General features: G+C 46.9%; 1 protein-coding gene across 1 annotated transcript in view; it reads left to right on the top strand.

Moving 5' to 3' along the window:
* Positions 1-969: 969 nt before the first annotated feature.
* Positions 970-10,390, top strand: part of DMC1 (DNA meiotic recombinase 1) — a 42,701-nt gene continuing 33,280 nt past the window's right edge. Inside the window, exons 1-5 of the mRNA XM_017963708.5 lie at positions 970-1,131; positions 3,280-3,360; positions 3,938-3,982; positions 4,806-4,952; positions 9,116-9,198. Of these exons, the coding sequence (XP_017819197.1) occupies positions 3,313-3,360; positions 3,938-3,982; positions 4,806-4,952; positions 9,116-9,198 (323 nt within the window). The 5' untranslated portion in view covers positions 970-1,131; positions 3,280-3,312. The remainder of the gene's footprint in view (positions 1,132-3,279; positions 3,361-3,937; positions 3,983-4,805; positions 4,953-9,115; positions 9,199-10,390) is intronic.

Genomic DNA, 10,390 nt, shown 5'->3' with positions numbered 1-10,390 from the left:
ACGGGGAGAGTCACGGAGTGGGCAATGAGGAGCGCTGCGGGAGCAGGGCCAAGCCGACGCCGGCCATGGAAACCAGCCCGGGGCCGGGCGCGGCGGCTCCGCCTGGAATCCCAGCACTCCGGGGGGCCCGGGGGGCCGGATCACCTGAGGTCGGGAATGCGAGACCAGCCTGGCCACGTCTGTACCAAAAATACAAAATGAGCCAGGCAGGGTGGCGGGTGCCTGTCATCCCAGCTACTCGGGAGGCGGAAGCAGGAGAATCGCTGGAACCCGGGAGGCGGAGGTCGCGGCGGGCCAAGTTCGCGCCCTTGCACTCCAGCCTGGGCAACAGAGTGACAAACTCCGTCTCATAAAAAGGACCTCCGATTCGAACTCCTAACCCGAGGCTCCAGCTGCAATCCCTCGCGACCCTGACCTTTCGCACCCGTAGGCCACCTCTGCTCAGCGCCCCTCCCCAGCTTCAAGGCTTCCTCCTCAGAGTCCTCTCCCTAATTTGAGCGAGGTGGTCCCCTCGAGAGACGCCCCAGCTCAACAGTCTCCTCCCTTCAAGGTCCCTCTCCTCGGCGCGCTTCCTGCACAGCGCCCCTCCCCCACTCCCTCACCTCAGCGCGCCTCCCAGAGGAGGCTCCTCCTCGTTTCCCGCCCCTCGGTCCTCGCCTCTAACCCTCACCCTGCGCCGTGCCCGGGCTCCCTCCTCGCTACGCCCCCTCCAGGCCACACCCTCGGGTTCCCCCAGCTACTGGCCCGTTTGCCCCCCACGCCCCTAGGTCCTAGCCCAGCTCCCATTGCTTTCCGCCCCGCCCACTGCGGGGGCCCGCCCGCTCCCCCTCGCCCCGCCTCCTCATCTGCGCCCCGCCCAGCCCCTCCGTCCTCGCCCCGCCTCCTCATCTGCGCCCCGCCCAGCCCCTCCGTCCTCGCCCCGCCTCCTCATCTGCGCCCCGCCCAGCCCCTCCGTCCTCGCCCCGCCCTAGTCGGTTGGCGCCAAACCCTGTGGACAGCGGCTCGCGGATCTCCAGGCTCCGCGTTCTGTGTCCGAGTTAGAATCCTGTCAGCTGAGGACTGTCGGGAAAGGCCGGGCGGGGGCAGAGGGGTTTCACCTTGAAAATCTCGGGGAAACTGGGTACGAGGGGGGTAAGTGGCAAAAACCGACGGCGTGCGAAGACTCTGAGGGGACGCTCGTTTTGCCATGGCGCGCTTCCCTTTCTCGCTCCTTTTTTAGGGCCCTAGTGACTTGGAGCTTTCCGCTCCGACCCCTGGGGAGGAGTTTTGGTGACCTTGAGGGATTTCCAACCTCCTTATTTTAAATCGAATCGGACCTAAGTCCAGGAGGGCCCGCCTCGTCCTCCTGACGAGGGAATCCGGTGTCGGGAAAACGTCCGGCGGCCGCACGGGGGTCTGCCCAGGCCTCCTGCGGAGGGAGACGTCGAGGGCGACCCGACCGCGCTGCTGCCCCCTCCAGAGGTGGCCTTCAGCCAGGGGATGGGGCAGCCCTCCCTTAAATCCAACGGTTCGGTCCATCGAAGGCTCCGTGAGAGACGGGGACAATCTTTTCATTTCATCCCGGGGAGAAGAAATGGATGACGGGGACAGTAAATGCGGAGCTGGGGTGCTCATACTTGTAGCCCTCTGAAGGACAGACCCCGGAAGACCCCGTCCACACGGTCTTGGTTGCCTTCCATCCTTTGCTGTTTGCGGTGCCCGGTGGTCAGACCCTGCTTCTGCCTTAGAATTAATAATAGTCCGTGGCTCGCGCCTGTAATCCCAGCACTTTAGAGGCCGAGGCGGGCAGATCACGAGGTCAGGAGATCGAGAACATCCTGGCCAACATGGTGAAACCCCCTCTCTGCTAAAATACAAAAAATCAGCTGGGCGTGGTGGCTCGCGCCTGTAATCCCAGCACTTTAGAGGCCGAGGCGGGCAGATCATGAGGTCAGGAGATCGAGAACATCCTGGCCAACATGGTGAAACCCCGTCTCTGCTAAAATACAAAACATCAGCTGCGCGTGGTGGCTCGCGCCTGTAGTCCCAGCTAATTGGGAGGCTGAGGCAGGAGAATCGCTGGAACCCAGGAGGCAGAGGTTGCAGTGAGCAGAGATCACGCCACTGCACTCCAGGCTGGGCGACAGAGCTAGACTCCTCAAAAAAAAAAAAAAAATAGTCCGTTCCCTTTGTTCTAGGGTCCAACCCCTAACTTTGGTATCAAATGAGGAAACGGAATAGACCGAGAAAAATGATTATTTGGATGGCATTTTATTGTAATAAGCACAATCACAGTTCGTGGATTCCTGAGATTTCTTTTTGAGTCTACAATCTTAAAGACTTTCACTGCTTTATCAGCTTTAATATTATGTATCCACCATATTTTTAAATCTTAACAAAATCGGCCTGGCACTGTGGCTCACGCCTGTAATCCCAGCACTTTGGGAGGTCAAGGCGGGTGGATAATGACGTCAGGAGTTGGAGACCAGCCTGACCAAACATGGTGAAACCCCATCTCTACTAAAAATACAAAAATATACCGGGCATGGTGGTGCACGCCTGTAATCCCAGCTACTTGGGAGGCTGAGGCAGAAGAATCACTTGTACCCGGGAGGCGGAGGTTGCAGTGGGCCAAGATTGTGCCACTGCACTCCAGCCTGGGTGACAGAGCAGGACTCCTCAAAAAAAAGAAACTAGTAAATACTGTGAAAGAAAGTATAGCTAATGTTCTATGAAACAAAAAGGTAGATGTCACAGGAGTGTCCATTCATAATCATAGCAGGCAGGAAGGCCTTCATCATAAATGAGAAAAATAAAATCCATTTATTGAGGACAAAGTTGGAGGTGCCAGGGAGGACACAAGGAAGAATGATATAATGTCAAGGTTCTTAGAATGTTGTTAAACAAGAAGGGTTAAAAGCAATATGCACTTCTAAATAACATTTCAAGGCAATAATAAAGATATTACATAGTCATGATTAGCTGTGCAATGGAAATCAGCTGATAAATATCACTGTTGGGGAAAGACAAAAAATTTGTCTTTCCCCCAATTTGCCCCTCAGGCACCTGTGTGAGTGTGAGGACACACATACACACACACACACACAAAAGAAATAATGCCACATGCCTTGCAGAAAGAAGATAGGCAGGCCTAGTCTTTCCAAGCTAAATACTTCTCTTCTAGTCCTTGGTGACTTTGAAATGAAATCAGAGGCCTCAGGACAAAGGACTACTCTTTTTTTCCCCCTGCTCCCCTCTCCTCAGAGGACTACTTCTTAAATATATTTCTTATTTTCCCAGAAGCGATTATTTTTCTGTTGCTCACCTTTCAATATGAAGGAGGATCAGGTTGTGGAAGAACCAGGATTCCAAGATGAAGAGGTATGACTAGAGCGTTGAAAGATATGTAGACATTCAGTCATTCCACAAAAATCAAGTTCCTTCTCTGTTAGTTACTATTTTTAGAAATTGAAAGTAGAAATAACACATAGTTATATATTGCAAGTATGTAACAACTTCTTTGGCAAGGATGCTAAGATTAGCTACTTAGCAACTGGTATGAAAGTATTTTAATAACTTAGCAGCTGCTATGGCCATACTGATACCTATACACAGTGATACCGAATAGCAGCCTTGTCCTAGAGGAAGGAGTTTAGGATCTGGAAAGGAAGAAGGTTGAGAGAACATATTTAAAATAGGTCAAATGTTGTTCCAGTCTTTTGGGTAAAATTTTAGGGAGGGCATGACAAAGGTAATTGACTTCCAAGCCCTTTCAATATTGGTGCTTCTTCTAAGTATGTGTTTGAAAAACAGTATTGATCCTTCCTCAATCTGTCTAGAGAAGTGGAATTTGAGGAATTTTGGAGTGACTCATAGTATTGAATCACCTCTTTAAAAGATGTGAAATAGCTGGATATGAAGAATCAAAACTTCATTTTTTCTGTTTCTTCTTCTTTAGGAATCTTTGTTTCAAGATATTGACCTGTTACAAAAACATGGAATTGTAAGTAGTTTTTCAATGCTAAGTTGTCTGATTCAGGATTTCTCAGCATCAACCTTACGGACATTTGGGCCTGGATAAGGCTTTTTTGCAAGGAGCTGTCCTGTGCATTGCAGGGCCTCTACTCACTCACTACATATCAGTAGCACCCCTCCATCTGTGACAACCAAAATGTCTCCAGACATTGTCAAGTGTACCCAGAGGACAAAACTATGTTCTAAATGTCAGGTGACTGGAATAAATGATGTTGGCAGAAACCCAGACTTTGAATAACAAACTGGGTGGACTTTAACAGCAATCAGTTGATAGTAAAACTGTGCTGACATTATCCGTTGTAACCCTCACATTTAATCTCTTTTAGTGGTTTTAGAAAATAGAAGCAAGAGAAAATCCTGGTCCTTTGGTGATGTAGTTATTTGCATTCTCCATAGGCAGAGGAAAAAAATCTTTAGAAATGTAAAAGAACATGTTGGTAATGAAGTTCTGTAAAAGGAAGGAGCTGAACTGAGGGGGTGAATGTGTGATAAATTTGTTAGCTTTTCTACCAACAGACTCTTCTTTTGAGTTCCTTGTTACATTTTCTGGCCATGGTCTCACTGACATTTTTGGGAAATCAGGGCACAGTCGGAACATTTGGCAGCCTGCTGAGTATGTTCTACTCAGATATTTCCAGAACATTTGGCTACATGGTGGGTGGATTCCACCTGGCTGCTTGTATAAAATTGGCATCATGGTGGAAGGAGATGGACACAGAAACACATGACATAGTATGGGAGCCTTTCAGGCTGGCATCATCAGTCTGCTGTGCCCATTCTTTAATTTACAGAACATGGCTGACATTAAGAAACTGAAATCAGTAGGAATCTGTACCATCAAAGGGATACAGATGACAACAAGAAGAGCACTGTGTAATGTCAAAGGACTCTCAGAAGCCAAAGTGGACAAGATTAAAGAGGCAGCAAACAAACTAATTGTAAGCAAAATCCATTATTTGCTGTTTTAGCTTAGAAGGGCCTTGTGAATCTTTATAGGCTTTCTCATTATGAAAACTAGAAACTATTGTGGAAACTGTATTCCCGTAGATCACAATATATTATACTCCCCATGTTAACTTTTTATCACTTCAGTTTCAAAGCAACAGCAATTAATTTCTGAAAGATGAAGGTAGGAATTAAGAGACCTAGAACACTAATGAAGGTAATTATTTTTGCCAAAACTTTTCTTTTTGTCTCCCTTTATATTACTTTTTCTGGCTGTCTCTGCCTTTCCTTCTTTTCATTTTTATTTTTTACCTTCCTCTTCCTTAATTTTGTCTTGTCTCCTCAAATATCATAGCTATGGCTGTTGGGAAGCACTCAGTACCAAAGAAGTTGCTCTCTCCTGCATAAGTAGAAATAACACATAGTTATATATTGCAAATATAGGAGATTGATATATAGCCAGTTGATAAAAGAGCACTGGATTAGAAAAAGACCAACAGTGGTTGAGTCTATATACATGCAGTTGAGTTAGATAGGACCAAGAATGTGCTCACTGAAGCAGCTGAGCTAAACTATACTGATACAGGGAAAGTGAGTCTCCAAAATTGGGGCTTAACCTGGGAGGGTTCTTAGCTTTGCCCGAGAAAGAATTCAAAGGTGAGCCAGTGGTATTGGACAACAACTTTTGTTGAAGCAGCCTAGTACAGCAGCCACAGAGGTACTGTTCCTTGCAGAGCACGGCTACCCCATAGGCAGTATGCCCAAAAGTAGCAGCTCAGAGGCAGTTTTGCCATTATAGTTATACCCACTTTTAATTACATGCAAATTAAGGGGCAGTTTATGCAGAAATTTCTAGGAAAAGAGTGGTAATTTCTGGATCATTATGTCATTGCCATGGAAAGCGGCAGTAACTTCTAGGTGTTGCCATAGCAATGGTAAACTGACATGGCACACTAATGGGCATGCCTTATCGAAAGCTGCTTCTGCCCTGGACCCTGTTTTAGCTAGTTCTCAATTTGGTCTGGTGTCTGAACCCCACTTCTGGAATCAAATCCCACCTCCTACCTTACTACTTTCTAGCAGGGCCCGTGCATCTGCCAGGCTACCAGACAAAAGCATATGTGCCTTTGACTCAAGCTTTTATGTAGAACTTTTGGGAACCACTAGAGGTACCAGCTCTGGAAATAGGAAAGCAAAGAAAGGTAGTCACTAAGTCTTCCTCTTCTTAATAGCTGGCCTCTCCATTTCTCTATCAGTATATAAGGGTCTCATTCTCAGTGAGTCTGAGAAGTTCTCTTCACCGACAGCCATTTGGTTTTCTTCTCCAGAGGTGGTCATGGCATGAGAGTGATGCAAGTGGCAGTGTGATCCTGAACCTGGAGAGGACCCAACTGAACTGAATTATTCTGAACCCAGCTCAGTTGCCCTAGCTTCTGAGTACACTCAAGTGGTGTGCCCACAAGTCAATTCCACAACTGCCAAGGTGTTTAAGAAAGCCCTTGAGCAGCACCCAGGGTTTGGGAAACTGCTCTAAGACATTAGACTTATTTTCTTTGGAAATTAAATCTCATTACCAAAGAACCCCTCTCCGTCTCAAGAACCCACTACTGCACCTAGAATCTTCTCCTTTCTTAGCTTAAACTGTTTAATTCTTTTTTATTTTTATTTTTTAAGAGAAGGGTATTAGGCTGGGTACAGTGGCTCACACCTGTAATGCCAGCACTTTGGGAGGCCAATGCAGCCAGATCATGAGGTCAGGAGTTCAAGACCAGCCTGGCCAACATAGTGAAACCCCATCTCTACTAAAAATACAAAAATTTGTCAGGCATGGTCGCGGGCACCTGTAGTCCCAGCTACTCAGGAGGCTGAGGCAGGAGAATCGCTTGAACCTGGGGGGCAGAAGTTGCAGTGAGCTAATATCACACCACTGCACTCCAGCCTGGGCAACACACCGAAACTCTGTCTCAAAAAGAAAAAAGAGGAAGAGTATCTCACTGTGTTGCCCAGTCTGGGTTTGAACTCCTAGGTTCAAGTGATCCTTCCACCTCTGCTTCTGAAGTACATCGGATTACAGGAATGTGCCACTATGCCCAAATTTATTTATTCATTTACTTTGAGACAAGGTCTCACTCTGTCACCCAGGCTGGAGTACAGTGGCTCAATCACAGTTCACTGTGGCCTTGACCTCCTAGGCTCAAGTGATCCTCCCACCTCAGCCTCTGGAATAGCTGAGACTACAGGCACATAGTACCATGTCCAGCTAATTTAAAAAAATTTTTTTAGAGATGAGGTATCTCTAAAAACTCCTGGGATCAAACAGTCCTCCCACCTCAGCCTCTCGAAGTGCTGAGGTTATAGGTGTGAGCCACTGCATCCAGTTGTTTATTGTTAAAGGTAGAGAAAGAGATTGAGAGAGAGATAGAGACAGAAAGAGAGAGAGGAGAGAAAGAAAGTAAGTTAATTTCATAGTATGGTGGTTCCAAACATTGATGTGTATCAGAATCACCTAGGTGTGGCTAATGAAGAAAACAGAGGCCCAGGCTCACTGAAGTAGGATAGGACCTGGGCTTGCCTGTTCCCATTCTCCAAGTTCTCCAAAGTTTGAGAACCACCTTCATAGTATAAAACAACAGAGGGAAACACATTAGAACTGCATTGGGGGGCCGGGCGCGGTGGCTCAAGCCTGTAATCCCAGCATTTTGGGAGGCCGAGGCGGGTGGATCACGAGGTCAAGAGATCGAGACAATCCTGGTCAACATGGTGAAACCCCGTCTCTACTAAAAATACAAAAAATTAGCTGGGCATGGTGGCGCGTGCCTGTAATCCCAGCTACTCGGGAGGCTGAGGCAGGAGAATTGCCTGAACCCAGGAGGCGGAGGTTGCGGTGAGCCGAGATCGCGCCATTGCACTCCAGCCTGGGTCACAAGAGCGAAACTCCGTCTCAAAAAAAAAAAAAAAAAAAAAAAGAACTGCATTGGGGCCCTCCACTGGTCCTCCACTGCATCAGCTGTACCTTTTTAACCAGTCAATAAGTAGTATATCTACCATGTGAAAAATATTGTCTCAATAATAATGAAAACTGGAATTTCTGTGCTCCTTGAAACTTCTACAGCTGGAGGGAAAAACAAATGATGCTGTTGGCCAGGCGCGGTGGCTCACGCCTGTAATCCCAGCACTTTGGGAGGCCGAGGCAGGTGGACCACAAGGTCAAGAGATTGAGCCCATCCTGACCAACATGGTGAAACCCTGTCTCTACTAAAAATACAAAAATTAGCCAGGTGTGGTGGCGTAGGCCTGTAATCCCAGCTACTCGGGAGGCTGAGGCAGGAGAATTGCTTGAAGCCATGAGTAGGAGGTTGCAGTGAGCCGAGATCACACCACTGCGCTCCAGTCTGGTGACAGAATGAGACTCCATCTCAAAAACAAAAAAAAAAAAAATGATGCTGTTGAATGAAAAAAAAATTGAATTGTTCAGTAAAATACCATCTGCTTTATGCCATAAATATATCTCATTTGGCCGGATGTGGTGGCTCACGCCTGTAATCCCAGCACTTTGGGAGGCCGAGGTGGGTGGATCACCTGAGGTCAGGAGTTCAAGACCAGCCTGGCCAGTATGGTGAAACCCCATCTCTACTAAAAATACAAAAACTAGCTGGGTGTGGTGGAAGACGCCTGTAATTCCAGCTACTCAGGAGGCTGAGGCAAGAGAATCGCTTGAACCTGGGAGGCAGAGATGGCAGTGATCCATGATCACACTACTGCACTCCAGCCTGGGCAATAGAACGAGACCCGTTCTCAAAAAAAAAAAAAAAATTTATATATATACATCTATATCATTTAATTTTCACAGCTACTCATTGAAGAAACACTGTTTTACGTGTTTGATCCCTAAGAAGAAGCTTAAATACAGCAAGATTAAGTAATTTACTCCATATCATACAACTCATAAGTATTAGAAATATGATTTGCCCTAGAAAGGGCAGCTCTAAAGCCTATGTTCCTAACCATAATCTTGTACTGCCTTCAAGGACAAGTGAATGGTAGCTTATACCAAATGATGACCTTAATAATCGAGTATATCATTTTGGGCAACATTTAAAAAAAAAAAAACATCATCTTAAACCCTTTCTGAACATTTCCTTTTATCCTTCTGTAGGAACCAGGATTCTTGACTGCATTTGAGTATAGTGAAAAGAGGAAAATGGTTTTCCATATCACCACCGGGAGCCAGGAATTTGAGTGTGTATCTTACATTCTTTATAACCACTAAGCCAATCTTTGGAATATCATGTTTCTTTTCCTCTTTCTAGTTATTTCTACTATAAGTAGTAGAAGTAGCTTCTTCATTTGAAGTTTGGGGGTTTTTTTTCTTTTTCAAAATGCAAACCGAAACAAATTCCAGACTGCTTGGAGGAGCAAGATTAAATGTCTTACAAGAAATTCAGACCCAAAACCTAGTTTCTGAATCGGCCTATATTAATCTCAAACCATTTTTAAAAATCAATTTCACTTTTCATTTACTTTCCTTATCCATTGATGAAGGAGGTTTCATTGCATATTTTGGTTTTACTCAAAAAGCAGTTGTTGGCCAGGAGCGGTGGCTCACACCTATAATCCCAGCACTAAGGGAGGCGGAGGTGGACAGATCATCTGAGATCCCAGCACTCTGGGAGGCGGAGGCAGGCAGATCACCCAAGGTCGGGAGTTCAAGACCAGCCTGACCAACATGGAGAAACCCGTCTCTGCTAAAGATAAAAAATTAGCTGGGTGTGGTGGCAGGTGCCTGTAATCTCCGCACTTTGGGAGGCTGAGACGGGTGGATCATGAGATCAGGAGACCAGCCTGGCCAACATGGTGAAACCCCTTCTCTACTAAAACTACAAAAAATTAGCCGGGTGTGAAGGCATGTCTCAGCTACTTAGGAGGCTGACACAGGAGAATTGCTTGAAACCGGGAGGTGAGGCTGCAGTGAGCTGAGATTGTGCCACTGCACTCCAGCCTGGGCGACAGAGCAAGACTCTATCTCAAAAAAAAAAAAAAAATAGCCGGGTGTGGGGCCGGGCGCGGTAGCTCACACCTGTAATCCCAGAACTTTGGGAGGCCGAGGCTGGCCGATCATGAGGTCAAGAGATCGAGACCATCCTGGCCAACATGGTGAAACCCCGTCTCTACTAAAAATACAAAATTTAGCTGGGTGTGATAGTGGGTGCTTGTAGTCCCAGCTACTCAGGAGGCTGAGGCAGGAGAATTGCTTAAAAAAACGGGAAGCGGAGGTTGCAGTGAAGCGAGATCACATCACTGCACTTCAGCCTGGCAACAGAGCAAGACTCCCACTCAAAAAAAAAAAAAATTAGCCCAATGTGATGGCACCTGCCTGTAGTCCCAACTATTCACGGGGCTGAGGCAGGAGAATCGCTTGAACCCAGGAGGC

The sequence above is a fragment of the Callithrix jacchus genome, chromosome 1 (assembly GCF_049354715.1).
Source record: "Callithrix jacchus isolate 240 chromosome 1, calJac240_pri, whole genome shotgun sequence".
NCBI classification, from domain to species: Eukaryota; Metazoa; Chordata; class Mammalia; order Primates; family Cebidae; genus Callithrix; species Callithrix jacchus.
Note: the sequence above shows the minus strand (reverse complement) of the source record. Positions and strands in the feature narration are given on the sequence as shown.